Here is a 16,236-nt window from a genome sequence, read left to right as displayed (position 1 = left end):
CATTTACTGAACAGCCACAGGATGGTTTGCTGGGAAAGAGCTGGGGAGCTTGTATAAGCTCCACCTTTGCTGTTGCTTTTCATCTTAGTAATGCTGTGTGGTTAACATAGCAGTTACCTCCTGTGAGCAGTACTGTGAATGGTCACAACCTGGGCACCCTCACATTTCCTTTGCTGGGAGTAAGCAGGGCAATGGAAAGTTCCTTTTGCCCCATTATGTAGCAGTAAAAAAGGTGTTAGTTTTTTACTTGTTAGATTAGAAAATGCATAGGAAAACATCTCTTCTACACATTAAGGTTGTAACAGTGACAAAAGCACTAAGGGCAAAAATCACATTCGAATCAAATCAGTGCCTGGGCCAAAATCACTGCCCAGAGGCCAAAATGTGATTGCTTCCAGCAGACTTTGCCCTTGCTTCTGCAGAAGTGTGGGACCAGGACTGAGCAGGTCTGTTTTAAATAAATTTAAAGCCACAGTTTAATTGTCTTGCTCTGGCTTTTCATATTCCAACACTGTAATTTACAAGTAACTACATTTGTGATTAAAGTGAGTTAGAGCTGCCCGAAAGGGGTAGCAGAATCCACTTCTCAGTGCTGATACTTGCATGTAGGAGCAGGCATACAGAGAAAAGAAAGAAAAGAAAATAATGCCAGAAAATAATTATTAAAAGTGGAATTGAGTCTGGGTTCAGCTTAGCAGCTGTCCCTGGCCAATGCTTGTGTGCATAATACAGGATAAGTTCAAGACAGACTTTTAAGTTGGGTCAGTGTGGAGTATTCCTGGTGAGTGAAGTACTGGGAATGACCTGGCCAGAGACACTGCAGTAAAAGCCCTCCCTTCCTTGGCACTGCTAGTGAAATAGGGCTGAGGAGAATGAAGTTGCCTATAGAGGTGTAAAGCCCAACAAGACCATAGGAGAGATTTCCATGGATTTCATTGGATTTTTATCTCAAACCTGGAGCCAGTATGAGAGCTTCTTTCGAAGCAGAAAAACTGTATGTATGCATAATATCTAAAACCACTTACTTGGCCTTACCTTTTTGATAGATCAGAAATTAAATGCCTAAGAGATAGAGATGATCTATACTTGTATGCAGATGGACTGCAGCCCCTGGCACTTTTCATGAAGTTTGAAACAAGATTGCTCGGTCTGGTTCTTGATAAAGGAAACAGCTATAAACCCAGTCTAGGAATTACCTAAAATGAAGGGCTTTTTTGAAGACCTCATTGGTGAGATCACTTGAAGCAGATAGCAAATTGGACCTTCCTGCCTGTGACCTCACCCGCTAAAGCAGAAAAGAAACCAAAAGAGCTTTTCAGCCTCTGCCGCAGCATCTCTGTGGGTAGGTGCTAGACTTTGGACTGGGTTTCGGTTAAGTTGGAGGTTATTTGGGTTGCAGCAATCTGTGCTCCCCAGGAAGTTTTTCTCACCGTCAGTGCTCCCTGTTTTAATCAGCAGGGTCTCATCTGTCCACAAAGCCGCAGCCTGCTCTGTGCCAGGACAGCCCTCCCAGTTCCCAGTCCGGGTTGTGAGGGGTAAGCCTCAGGGTCTATGGGTGAACAGTCAGACCAACACCAGCATGTCTGAAATGCCCCTCTGGAGAGGGGCACCAGGCTCTGCCAAGCATGGGGCAGCCCATGCAGTACCAAATTGGCAGAGTCCAACCCCAGAATCCAACAGAGGAGTTACTCTTTCGTTCATCTGATTCCTACACAGAATCAAACTCTCTTGCTTCCCTACCTGTGGCTGCTAAAAGTTTCTGAACTTTTGCGCTTAGTCAAATTGTTATGCCATTATGTGAGTTTTGACATATGAATAGTCATATTGAAGTAACTGCTATTTCTTATATCCTTCAAGTTGCCCATGCATTAAAGTACGTTGCTGGATCAAGGACGTTTATATTAGCTTTCACTATCTTCCAAAAGTAACAATTGCTTGTTTTCCTTTTCTCAGATTCTCCAAAGACTTTCTGAATCTATTTTCACAGCTGTAAACTAAGGGGATCTCTGCTCTTTGCTTGGATTAGTCATCAGGACTTGAAGGGTTTGCTTAAAACCAGCAAGCCAAGCATTGCCTTTTGTTCTCCGCAGTGTCCGGCCGTGGTTGTGTGCAGAGTCACACTCGTACCGCTTCCCAGGCAGACCTGCCAGCACCTTCAGACAATGCAAACATAAAGTCACTGTTTCTCTTTCCAGTTTTCCATTTTAGTCTGAAATTATTGCAATGCTCAGCATGTGTATGTGCTTACTGAGTGCCTGGTTAGCCTGCTCATGCCTTGGGACACCTCAGTCCCAGGCTAGGGTCTGAGAAAACACTAGTGGTAGACCTTGCTTTAGCATTATCTTCCAAGTTCCCTTCTTGCTATAGGACTCATCTTTCACTTCCTTAGACCTCTAACTCTGCCTCTCTTGACTCCTAACTCCGGGCTGAGCTCCAACTGAGGAGCTCAGCCGTGTTCCCAAGGTTGAACAGAGCCTAGGACTGAGCCACTAGCAGCCCTGAAGCTGCTTTTGCAGCCCTCAGAGCCCCTCTGCCTGCCCAGCTGAGTGTTCCCATCTTCTGAGCCCAGCCCTGTGGGAGGCTTGCCTGGGTTTCATTGAGTAGCATCACAGTAGGCAGGCAGGCAGGCAGGCATGGTGCGCTGCCTCTGCTACCTCTGTCCACCCTTGCTGCAGGAGGGAAGCAGTGGGGCCTTACTGAGGTGATCTCAGTGAAGTTGTGGTAGAGATGGACACCTCCATCCCACCTGGCAGATCTGCCCTTGATTAGCACCAAATCTACATCAGTGAAGTTGAAGGTGCTCTGTTTTCCCATCCATTATCTTATCTTGTCATCTTCTGGAAGCTCTGCCACATGCACAAGCTTTCTCTAGACTTGGAGCTCACTAGAAAATTAGTTTCCTGTTCTCTCTACATGCTGCATACCTGAAAACTAAGCATTTTTCCTCAGCTTCTCTACTCCTGTATCATCCTTCCTCCCTGCTAATGGCACAAGTAACCAGCTGACTAATCCTTGTCCCCAGTGCCTTGCCCTCCCAGTGAATTTAATAACAAAAGGAATAAGTGGGAGCTATGTGGATGCATCCATCAGCTCCAGCTTCACACACCAGCTGTGGAAAGGTTTTTTTCCTCAATCCGTATTCACGTTGTGTTGCACACTAGGGAAACTGATTGGAATGTAATATGTGTATTGGTGTGTTTTAATCAGTAGTGTGAACTACTCTCCCTGTCATTGTGACTTTTTTATTTCCTTCTTAGGAAGGCTTTGTTGCACTTATTGCTTTCTGTTATACCGTGATGGTTGGTAAAAGATTTTCTGCCAGATTTATGCTTAATGAATTATCCCTGAAATTTGTGGAGCTATAGAGGAGTTTAATTTGGCAGTGTGGAGTTGATCTTGCTCCCAGTGATGTCTTCAGCTGAAAATCTCAGCTTTCATTGCCTTACTTAGGGAGAAAAAATAAGCCCATGTCTTTAGTATTCCTCAGAAGGAACGCCAGAGGCACTGTAAATAGCTGGCGCCAGAGGCACTGCAATGATGTAGAGACCCTCCTGCCACTGTGTATGAAGAAGTGAGGTAGCAATCTGTGCCAGAGGCATTTAGGAAATATACCCCTGAAGGCAAAGCTTTCTGAAAGGTGAGGGGGATTTTAGCAACTGCATTAGCATGTATGGTGTGTTCAATACCTTTGATTTTGCTTTTAATATCATGAGGTGGAATAATTCAGAGGTGATGCGCAGCATCCTCATGATATTGGGGGCAGAAGAAGCAGTTGGAATGAAAGCTTAACAGAAATTCAGTGTGCTCCCATGCTGAGCACAGAATTGGTTGACCACATAAATCTAAATGTCAAATAGCTAGAAAGTTTTACCAGTTGGAATTTTGATGGTTTATTTCTGTGTTGTCAACACATGAAAAGAAGCAGACCTAATTGACAAGGAGGAAAAAAATGAAAGTAGGACCAGGATGCCATAAGTGTTTTCAGGAAGTGAGAAAATGTCAATTAGTAATTACTGTGAGAGCTAAACATCATGTGGGCATTTATAAGTATTATCTAAAAAGTGAGAAGCATTGAAAAGTTTGTAGCCCCAAGTCCAAATAGACTTGTTAAAACACTGCTGAACAGCAAAACACAGGTTGGTGAGCAATCTAGAAATGATGATGTTTTATTGAGTGGTGTGGATTGTTACTTCATTTGATTTGGTTTTACCCTGTAAGGAAATTAAAGCTCAGGCGCTTCTAAACTCAGTTATATTTCTAAAGATCATCTTTGCGTGCCAGCTTTTGCCTAGAAACTCACCCAAAGATGTTGGCCATTGAAACCATTTCATGTGGAAGCATTGCTAAGTAAATTCACTTAATGCCTATTCATCCCAGTAAGATGGAGAATCACTGGAGCAGCAAACGTGAAAATCTGCACAGCTTACTATACAGAAAGCAGTTTTCTGAGGTTGCCAAATTGAGATGCAGAGTCTGACCCTGGGAGGTATTACAGCTCACATGAGTGAGCATAGGAGGAGGGTCTCGGGCTCCTGCAGGACGTTCAGGCTGGTTGATAGGCTGATGTTTCATTTGGTCCAGATAAAATCGATTATTATGAAGATAGTTTACTAGGCTGGTAACATTTCCAAGTTGTTGCAGCCTGAGACCAGATATTAAATGCATTTTGTACAGGTCTGTGGTTTAACTTGGTTATCTGTGGCTTACAATACTAAAATGTTTTCAAGATACAGTACTGTTGGCAGCTGCTTTATCTTTCATTTTTCTGCCACCAGCTCTATTGCAGACCATTGCTTAAATGGTACTGTATCTATAATGTTGTGGTTTTGAATGCAACTCAGGAGATGAAGATCTTTTTAATATGATTTACTCCGTTTTTGTTAATAAGCTGACCTAGATAAATAGAGAACATTTTTGCTCCATTGTTAAAGAAATAACACACTACAAAAGCTGTCAAGCGTAAATACATTCTTGGACATGTCAGCTGAAATTCTGAAAATACTGGTATCAGATTGCCAGTCATACTAATTGGAATTAACTTTCTGAATTCTGAATTCCTTTGTTCCTCTTAATTATATTTGCATTTTGACATTCAAGTTCCCTTGCTTTATGCTTTCCAACCTTGGCCTCTTCTCTACTACAAGGATGAAAACAAATAAAATACCAATAGACGCTTAACCAAATTCCCTAGGAAAAGTCTAGCAAAGCATGTAAAATGGGGCTATCAGTGCAGTCATCTCACACCTGGATTTTCATACTTAAAAGTGCTGAGCAGTATTACTTAATGCATACTCTGTTACAGTGCTTAGAAAAATCTTCCAAGAGTTGAGAGGAAATTTGTGAAGATGTAGTAAAGCTGAGCTCCTTCCCAAGTATGCTTTCCCGAGGGAGGCAGTGAAGTTCAGCAGCAGAATGGAAGCTTTTTTAGCATCTGCCTTCTTCACAGTCTGTGGACGGTCCTCAAATGAGGACAGTAAGTGTATAAATTATACTAGACGTAGTAGTTTTCACAGCGTAATTTGTGCATCCTGTGTTCTTTCTCTTGCAGGACAAATGACCAGCTAGTAGCATTCCTGTCCAGATATCGTGATATGAACTTCTTGAAATCACATGGGAGGGACAATGCAAGGTAAGCTGGCCCTTTCCTCAGCTTATTTTAGCCATGGCACTGAAAGTTTTTGCATAGTGATGGTTTTCCAGCGTTAGCCAAATGAAGAAATCTCTAGCCCAGGAAAGAAAAGCAAATGAGGAGGAAGTCCTCTCCTGAGGACAGTTGTTTATTGGTCCGGAATGGCTCCTCCCCACAGTTGTAATTGCCAAGTAGTTATTGCCCCACACAGCAACACTTCCCTGCCCCAGTCAGTCCCAGTCACACTGCGGACCAAGACCTGCACTAGCTGGGGTCTGCAACAAAGCCCTCTGCAAGCAGAGCATCTCTGCAGGATGTGGGAGCCTACACCAGGGTGAATATGCTAGTGATGGTGCCTGGAGGTAGCATGATCTGCTAGCATTTTGGAGTCCTTGAATCAGCATCCCTGTTCATCTACCCTGCACAGGTTTCAGGGAGCAGAGAATGTGCTGTGTTTCCCACAATGCATCACTAATACTTAACAGCTTTGTGGCTTGAGGAAGCAGCAGTGCCCAAACACCATGTTTCCAAATATTTAAACAACCTCTGCAGGTGGAAGATCTTTCCCATCTGATTGCAGTGGTCTTCTCCTCTTTATTGGTAGTTTTGGACCGTAACAGCAGTTTTGCAACAGTTCCAGCAACTCCATGTGCTGAGTCCCAGTGACTCTGAACCTAGAAATAGTGTTTTATTCTGCTTGGGTCACCAGGACATCTCTTTACTCTGTAAGATGTCCAGCGTACTCTAAGGCTGGGTTCAGATAGTAAGAATAGAGAATATGACCCACTGAGCTGCATCTTCAGTGCAGCAGATGGGTAGAATAACACACAGGTCTCTCTCACTTCTTGGCTGCTCTTGCTCTTGTCACTAGATTTATCAATTCTGTCGTGTTCCTGTTTAAATTAAGCCCTCATGAGCATTCATCTTGTGCATGCAGAAGTTCTATAGCAGGTAGTAAAAAATAATACTGTGAGAAATAATATTTAAATCTGAGTCAACAATTTTCATAGGAGAGTCTCTGGCTTGGGAAATGCAGTGTCGGAATGATTGGCAGGTTGAGCTCAAGCTGGTAATAGTGATCATCAGCAGAGTTATTGTAGGAAAGGAAAGAGACACAACCAGGGAAAAGCAGTTGGTTTCCTACACCTCTTTGCTCCTCTGGTGCCCCTGATTCTTCTCAGATTCCCTGAGGTGGCTAAGGAAAATAATGAATTATGACACGTCACATCAAGGTGGCTTAAACATGCCAACCTCAGCTGGGTTAGAATAATTTAAATCAATTAAACACATTAATCTGGCATTAATATAATAATGAAATTATCTAATGTGCCACTTGTCATCTTCTCACAGGAATAACCACCCATTTATTAGTTCAGTGGTTCCCTTTGACTGTATAAACAATTAAATACATTTTAGCCTATTACAGTATGTCGCTGTGTTTTGTTTTTTCTGCTGGATTTCTACCATAAATTCTTTCTGCATCAGGGAACATAATGTGGGACAGGAGTGCAGATTTGCCATCCCTGTCTGCTGTGGTTGTGTAGTCGCTGCGTCCTGTAAGCGCTCCCACTGGATGAATGAATCCTTTCACATCACCCCTTGGCAGCTCCCCAAAATTTCTATCAGGGAGATAGAGTGTCTCCCGTCTTCCTGCCTAGCCCAGATAACTGTAGAGACAAGGCAGCAGGGCAGCTTCAAGCCAGTAGCTCCAGTAGCCTCTGAGTAATATTGGTGTTGGGTAAAAATTCATTCCATTGGTGTCAAAAGCTGATCAAAAAGCTGTTAGCCCTCAGTTTGTGTTGTGGGTGATCTTCCAGCTCTACAGTCACTTTTAGAGAGAGAAATCGTACCTACTGTGAAGATCTCCAGCCTGATCTTTCAGTTTTAGTGTTTCAGTAACTCAGTCTTGTCTAAACCAGTAAATGTACCATCTACTCTGCCCAGTTGACACACAATTTCCAGTTGGCTTTCATTTTATGCCCAAGGTGTGTAAGCTTAGGTCATGCCAGTGAGGTTTATCCTTGGAGTTAGAATGATGAAATCCTCTGTATGAGCCCAGGCAGGTGAAACAAGACCAGAGGCCCACCTAGGCTGTTACTCCATGTCCTGCTGCCTCTAGCTGATGTTCCCAGAGGAGCATAAGAGGCTGGTAGTGATGCTCCCTTACAGTATTCTCTCAGCCTCCTGTGACCTTTGCTTGCAGAATTTCCACAGCCAGACTTGGTGACTTGTTCATTTAAGAGTAGGGGATGATTATTATTTTCTATTTATTTTTCCAGTTACTTTTTAAATTTTGCCATTTGCTTTGCCTTGTCATAGCCCTGTGGAAAAGTATCCTGTGGCAGGAATGGTATGGCCAAGAGCTTAGTAAGGTCAGCAAGAGAAGCAACAGCCTCTTTGGCCACAAAAATGTAACAAACAAAAGGCAGCTTTTGGAAGGGATTTTGGGCACAGGCCAGTCTCCAAGATACTGGGCAACAGGTGAAAACTCCCATGGGACATCCTATCTCAAAACAGGCTGGAACAGGGGTTGTCATTTAAAATGGCTAGTTGAAGCCATGATAATAAGAGAGAGGACACTGGACTAGACTGAATGCCGCCCATGTACAGTAGTAATTTTGCTGTTACAAGGTGTTTTTCTCAAAACATGTGAACTAATAATAGGGTGCTCAGCATTTAAATATCACTGAAAGCAATGTATAACCCTTGATGCTACTTTATATTTTAATTTGTGGGTGAATAATGGCTCCTAAGCAATAAGCTTTTCAGTTGTGTAAGTCTGCTTTGTAAACAACTAGAAACTCTGAATTTTAAGTCATCATAGTCTTTGGATCATACAACAGAAAGATTAGAAGTGCCATCTTAAAACCGGAATACTTATACAGCTCAATTACAATGTACTTTGTATTCAAGCCATGTTCACAATCAGCACATGTTTTACTGCCAAATAAGGAGAGAAACCAGGCTTCCTTTTATAGAGTGAAGTTTTCTTTTAGTTATGCCAAAGTCATTAAAAAGCACATCGCTCTGATTTTCCTTTAGTGGCTTCTGAAAGGGAATGGACGTGAAAATGGTTCCTTAACTCAGCTGGAGAAGCATTATTTCCTTAGCTGGATGTATGAAATGAAATTGCGTACAGTGGCTGGAGTCGTTACATAGTGCTTAGTGGGCAACACTTACATTTTCTCCTCTTTTCAGTGTCCTAGACTATTAAAAGCAAAAGAATAACCCAGTAGTTGTGCAAGCTATTACAGTTTGGAACACTCGGAAGTTTTCATTTTTTGGCAGGAGCAGCACCTGGCTGATATATTATAAAATACAAAGACAGTCAAATGTGACATCTTCAGCAACAGGCAGGAAAAAGGGGTTTTTTTAAATAGAAACCTTGCCACAGTAGTCATTTGGGAAACAGTGTAAACATGCGAAAGGCTGGATGCTGTTACATCTTAGGGGAGTCCAGAACTTATAGGCAGACTACAGACCGCTAAAGAAAAGGCCGTTAGAAATTTGCTGTGTATCTGTGGAGTTCTCTTGTGCTGTTTTTGTCTCCTTATTAATGCTGTTATTTGCAGTTCTGTTGTTCCCTTTCTAGCTCCCGGGTTCCAGATACTTTCAGAGGTGTTGCTGAACTGTACGGCTTTTAATAAAGAGCATGGCAAGCCTATCCCAGTTCTTAGAGGCTGGAGAGACTTGAACTCCTGGAGGACTGGAGCATGTTCCCAAAATCTCTGCCTCTGTCAGCCCAGTTCTGCTGATGCATGTCTAGTTCATCACCTCTCCAGACAGGCCTTTTGTTTTACTGCAGCACATGTTCATTTGTGTCCTGTACACTGGGTTGGTGGTAGTTTGGTGGTTGGTTAGAAAATGGATCACACAGTAAATGCTGTTGTGTATTGCACTGATGAATTGCCCAGTAAGTACCCAAATACTAAAGAAAAAAAATTGATATATTATCCCTGCTGTTGGAATAGTTTAACCACATAGCTCCCAGCAGCAGTTAGCTTGCTACTCATGTGAAATACTTGGCTTAAATTTCCCTCAGCTTGTAACTGGCTCAGCCCAACAGTTGTATGTCAACTGTAGCAACTGAAATAGTAACATGTATCTTCTATGCAAAGAGACCGCACTTTACATTATAGCTAACTTTGAAATGTTCCTTATTGTTTTATGCTGTGTTAGGGGAACCATAAAGCCTTCACTGCTTCAGCCTGACAGTTTGCCTTCTATGATGGCTTTTATTTCTGCTTGGTTTTGGTAAACAATGCAAAGTTGTCAATGCAAAGAAAAAAAATAGGTTGAAGAGGATGGGAAGATGCAGTAAAAATAGATGTATGCCTTGACATGGGACTAAGCAGGATGGGTTTTGGTCTTGGTAGAGTATACAAGCAAGATCATCCACCAGTTTGGGAAGGTGCAGTAAGTGAGAAGGTTTGAAGTAGCCATAATTTATCTGGTGAGACGGGAATTAGGAAGGAGGTGAAAATTGAGGTACCAGTAATCAAAAGTCTTATTGGTATCTAAGAACATTGAGTTGCACGCTTCATTTTCAGTGGTATAAATAGTAACATTTGTGTCCTTTCATCTGAGGTTCTGAGGTAGTTTATAAATCGATTATGGCAAGGAACATCCTTTTAAATTAGACAGATATTGTTGGCCCTGTTTTAACCACAAGTTGATAGCCTGATTTAGTAACTTGAAAATCTTTATACAAGTGACTCACACATGCCCTCAGTCACTTGGAAAGTTTGAATCCCCATTTCCTTTTCTTTCTTCAGTCATCTAGTGTGCAGATCCCAAGAAACAGTAAGCACAGTAGAACTATCCAGCAATACAATTGTGGGGGACACCCAAGTGTCCTCTGCACTGTGTGTCCCTTGGCATTGCAGCTGTGATCTGGCCATGGCTGAAGCAATATGTGCTGTATGTGCTGTAGCTGCTTCAGCAGCAACATCATATAGGTGAGATGGCTTCTTGCTCTGCCACTCAGGCCCAGCAGCATTCCCAGGTCAGAAACTGCCTGGTTGTGTGGGTGTTGGGAAGAAAGAGCAGGTAAGGGGATCAGAAATCTTGTAGAGAAGACAGTTAATGGAGACAAACAGATGGCAAAATGTCAGCTTTCGTACCATTGAGTCTGTCTGTGGTGAATTCATGCTGCATCTGTGCACACTATCATTTGCAGTTTTTTCCCTGTCTTGCTTATTTTATATAAAAAGAAACAAAATCACTTGAGTTGTGGCCTCCCTGGTCATGAGAGGAAGGCATTACATTTTTGTCCTTGTAAAAGCTGTTCCAGTTTCTTAGAAGATATAGTAAGTGAAGAATGGTGGAAAGAAACTCACGGGAAAGTCTTTGAAAGTTCCTTTCGAGTCTTGTGCTCACAAGGGACTGGATGGAACTCTTGTCAAAACAAGGCAATTCCTAGTAGAGTCAGAAATAGACTCTGCAAGTTTTCTGCAACTAAAAATAGTTTTAGAGTTGTTTTTATTTTGGGGACACTTTAAGAGTTTGCTCTGTGACTTGTGGCATTAAAATCTTAAGAAACAGGGGTTTTAAGACTTCTTCTGAAAGAGACATTTCCAGAAGATGGAAAGTAAGATTTTTTCGAAAGCGATGGAAGTTAACACTTATGAAAAGGTGGGCAAGAAGAAAGAATCATGAGGAATTTCTTCTAAACATAATGCAAGAGTGTGATGTGACTAAGTCATTAAATGGATATACTGAGAAAATCACATATGAAAGTCACAGAAATAAAGTATGTACAGTATGAGGTGTCTATTGTAAAGCTTGAAAAATCTAATTATGTCCATATAGAGATGACTAAAATGTGTGTATTCAGCTCCTATCAACAGCATCTTGTGTGGGATACCCTAAATGCCATGGACATTTGGTTTCCATAAAGATGCCATTGATTCAGAAGGGCCACATTTAACATAGTATTTCAAGGTAGGCATGTAACTTGAAAGAGCCAGTCAAAATCGTCTGCCATTTTTGCTACACCATGAATGATCTAAACCTTATATTGCCAAATATTTGTGGCAGTAGACCAGTTGTCTGCCATAGATTTGCTTGTACACTGAGCATAAAACTGTTCAAACATCTACTGGAAACAACTGTGGTAACATGGACCATCAGAAAACCCTTCCAAGTAGTGCTGCCTGGTCTCACAATGACTTGCTACCCAGCTCCTGGAGACCCACAGAAATTGCAGGAGAAAACATCACTCGCTGCATCTCTCCGTGCAGGCTTATTTTTTGTAGCTGTGTCACCTGTGTTTTGTGCTCTGAATTCAATCCCTCTCTTCCCGAGGCTGGAACCTGTGCTGTCCTCACTGAGGAGCTGAGCGCAGGGTTGGACACCTCTCCGTTCACAGCCGCGATGCTCTGCTGCTCAGTGAGGTTTGCTGACCTCCTCTGTTGCAGGGCACATAGAGATACGAATGACAAACACTAATAGTGTTTTGAAAGCAAGATTTCCCTAAGTTCCGTGTTACCTGCCGAGCATTTAGCACAGTGGACAAAGCTACTAAAAGCATTTCAATTTGTGTGCTTATGGGTTTGACTTTTGCATGAGACATAAGCCCAATCTTGCTATAGCAAATCCAATCAAGAGAGAAATTCGTTATGATACTGTTGATGTTTGTGCATTGGCATTAAAGCTTTAGGGATTGTTAGGATGCTGTTGTGTTTATGGTATTTTCTTCAGACTAAGGGAATTAAAAAAAGATAACAAGAATTCCGCTTTTTACCTCGTAACATTTACATTCAGGATGCCACAGTTTAAACACATTGGAAAGCGGGGTACAATTTTTATTTCTCCCTCTTTTCGTCCGTCATTTTGATCTCTAATGAGGCTTTTTTCATAGCCTTTTGAAACAGCAGGAATTGTGCCTTCTGTGCTTTCTGCATGCTGCCTGTCATACTGGCAGGAAATCTTCATCTTTACAGACTGAGTGAGTGCTATTTCTTTTTGACATTGTTCTCCTTTTAAAGCTTTGGCTCCATTTTGGGAGTGAGGGTCAGCCCAGGAGGCTTTTGGCACAACAAAAAGAGATCTTGGGAAACATACCACAAGATCATAGCTTTAGAAAACAGATGTTTATCCGGTATAGCATAGATACGCTTCTTAAATAGCCAATTGTTAATTATTTAAGGGTTTTTTAAATACCGTGTAACCCTTCATAGCATAGAGTTACTTATGGAAATGTGGTGAAGTCAGGCTTGTGTCGCAGTCAACTGGAAACTCATCACATACTCAGTGGAGGCCAGGATTTCTGGTCTGCAGTGGGCAAGGAATGAAGCTGCTCAGGTTTGGGTTTTATGAACTTGATTATTACAAAACATTATTCAGTGACTGGTTTATGGAGATATATTGTACCCTAGAGATTGCTCACAAATTACTTGTTGCAACTGCTACACTCAAGATTGTCAAATTGCAGTTCTGTGCTTTCTATTTGGTCACCTAAATTGCACGTTACTGTTATATGCTTCCTGACTGATTAACTGCTGTAGTAAGTGTTTCCAAGGTGGCTGTGCAAACACTGCTGGCAAGAGCCTCTCATATTCTCATCTGTAAAAATATTTACTTGACTTTTCCCACCAAAATTGGCTGACTTCTTCAATTTTTCTCTAAAGAGAGTAAAAGAGAAGCAGATTGGGTCAAAGCGATGTGCAGAGTTTGTCCGCACACATTAAGAAGAATGTGGATGTTGTACTAGTGGAGCTCCAAGCTCTGCAGATCCTTGCTTGACATTGACTTTTGATTTGTGATGAATTGCTTTGCTGATATATTGTTCACTTTTATTCCTAGTTCTTGTACTGTGAGTAATGATGATGAGATCCTTGTAGGTGGACCTGGTCAACGGTGAAATGTTGAAAAGAGGTTTGCTAGGCAAGAAGCCAGAAACAGGAAACATTTAGGAAGAAACCTTTTCACCTTAAAAAGTAACTTCCTTCCAGTCAAAAACCTTTTAGTGACAAAGCTGCTGATAAGTAATGTGCAGCAATCTGATAGCCTCTGATGCTTAAGAAGTTTTACTCACTCATGGACTTCAGAAAATGGAACCAGCAAACCCTGTCTTACGTACTGTGTAAGTGTGAGCATTCAGGACTGGGGATCTCTCAGAGTTGCTGTGGTAGGCAGTGTCACTTTCAGAAAACTATCCAGGAGGGTGATATTTGATTGTGATAATTTTGCTGATATTAATGAACTGTGCAGCAATATTTATTTATCGTTAAAACATATCACAAGAAGGGTTGAGCTGCGTGTTTATGTTCATGTTGCAGGAGCATGTGCTAAACATCTTACAAATGCTTTATGTGTTATTCAGTCCTCATCTGAAATGCATTTATAAATATTTAACTACACTACAAAGTCAGAGGAGTTCCCTAAGCTGGGTTGCATTCATGAGCTGTCTGGACAGTTAACTCTCCGTGCTCAGGGATGGATGACACACTGTGTGCTGTAGGCAGTAGGATTTTAACATAAAGTATAAAAATAACCATGCGAAACTGTGTAAAGCCCGAGGCTGCATCCACGCAGTCAGGGCGTAAATGGCACCTTTCGCACGTTGCCTGGTCGCTGAGCTCAGCTGGTGGTACGCGTTCATGTTATGCTATGCTTGCTGCTTACTTGTGAGTGTAATCCAGGCTCCTCAAAACTGGAAGCTTTTCAGGAAGAGTTAAAATTGCTTAAGGGTAAGCATAAGATGTCTTAGCTGGAGTGTTCTGTCAGATAAATGTAACATGACATGCTTTTTCTTAGCCCTAGTCTTTAATTTTATTTTCTCCTGGTTGAGTCTCTTATCATTATTTTCCTTCTGCTGTTTGTCTTGCATCGGGAGAAAGGTCAAGTGTCTTCGTCTGATGGCAATCTCCAGTGTATTTGGCTAACCATATCTTGCTGTTGGGTCATTGTCCTGGCAAGTACATTTGCACTTGTCAAGGGTGTGTTGGTCTTACCCTGCCAGGAAGCACCTGAATTTTTCCACATTGACTAAGACAAATTAAATGCTATTACTAATCCGTTTTTTTGTACTTTGATTTGAGAGTTACCTTTTAGATGTCCTGTAAAACCCAAGAGAGAAAGACTCGAGGGAAAAATCACTATTTACTTGTATTTCATTGCTCTCTCTTAAGCTTGGCATGCCTTTATGAAACACACTGGTTTGGAATTACATTGAGCATAACTAGGAACTAAGGAAATATAGGATTAGACTAGAAACAAATGGGTAGGATCAGCTTTTGCCCTCCATCTTCTTATCTTTCTTGTCAGAGGTGGCTGCTGCAAGACCGTTAGATGGCTAATCAAGAATCTTTGTAAGATGTCTGTAGTGTTTGAGAGGTTTTGATTTCTTGAAAAGGTCTACATGGTATACAAATTGTACCTTTCCCTCAGTAAATATCCAGTATGCTTAGAGTAAGTCCTTGCCTCCCTGAGTGCCAAAATCTCTATTGCTCGATTGGCTAGGAGCATCAGTCATCCTAGAAGAGAGTCTGGATGAAAGATAAAAGCTTCATCCACCCTTTCCTCTTTGGTTGCATTTCAGGTCTCTGTGCACCAGCAGTGCAACCTGGTGCTAGAGTGAACCACTGCCTCTGCAGGCAGGATCATTTAGCTTCTAGCACATATAAAACACTCTTGGTCCCCTGGCTTCCAAGGAACGTAAATGGATAGCAAGCAATTGCCCAACAGAAAGCTGTGTCTTCAAAGCCGCTTGAATGAACTTTTGCTTCATAGACACAAATAAAGCATTTGCTATGCTACTGTGCTATTTTGTTTAGGTGTAATGCCTATGTCTGAAGCAGGTCCAGTAAGGGTGAGCCTTTTGAGAAATGCCTGCTTCCTACTTGTTGTTTCTGGTATTTAAAACCTGGTATGATGTTTCTAGGAAGGTTTCAAGAAGCATTAGCAAGAGTCATCTCTTTGCAGGTCTCCAAAGGTGTTGCTGCTCCTCAGTTGGGCTGCGCTGCCTTGCTGGAGGATGAATGGTTGGAAAATAAGTTTAGTTTTCTCTTAATAACCACGTTGTATAGGATTTTAGGGCTGAAATTTGTTGTGAGAACGCTTGTGCTCCTAAGAATTGTCTTATTTCACTTCATATGCTGAGATTTGCTTGTCCAAGCCATTAGGTCTAAAAAGTCATAGAACTGTTTTGTATACAAAAAAAGAGCCTGTCCACTGTTTTGGAAAACATGAAACTGAGCCTGGATTTGCTGGGATCTTCTCATCTTCAATGTGGCCATACTCTTCAATTGCCAGTTTCAGACAGTAAAGCTGAAATTGTATAATTGAGCTTTCTGCTATTAGCCAGCTATAAGCCCTATCAAGTAATACAGGCTGAGGGAGCTGTAAGTAGAGGGGTTTTTGAAATGGTCAGTGAGGGGAGTTGGTTTGGGAGTTTCTATTGCAGTCAAAGAACCTTCTGTTTGAAAATGAGGGTAAAGGGTGATAAATTGGTGGAGATAGCAGTTAAAGAAATTATTCCATGGAAAAGGACTTCAGCCAGGTGCTCACCAGAGGCACTGTGTCACTCCCCACCTCGACTGGACAGGGGAGAGAAAATACAACCAAAGGCTCTTGGGTGAAAGTAAGGACAGGAAGGGATCACT

The 16,236-nt window shown here is 41.9% G+C and overlaps 1 protein-coding gene across 1 annotated transcript in view; it reads left to right on the top strand.

The window, feature by feature from the left end:
- XYLT1 (xylosyltransferase 1) overlaps positions 1 to 16,236 on the top strand; it is a 193,993-nt gene that overhangs the window by 152,316 nt on the left and 25,441 nt on the right. Inside the window, exon 6 of the mRNA XM_080619390.1 lies at positions 5,549 to 5,629. Within this exon, the coding sequence (XP_080475516.1) occupies positions 5,549 to 5,629 (81 nt within the window). The remainder of the gene's footprint in view (positions 1 to 5,548; positions 5,630 to 16,236) is intronic.

This window comes from Psittacula echo, assembly GCF_963264785.1.
Source record: "Psittacula echo genome assembly, chromosome: 5".
NCBI classification, from domain to species: Eukaryota; Metazoa; Chordata; class Aves; order Psittaciformes; family Psittacidae; genus Psittacula; species Psittacula echo.
Note: the sequence above shows the minus strand (reverse complement) of the source record. Positions and strands in the feature narration are given on the sequence as shown.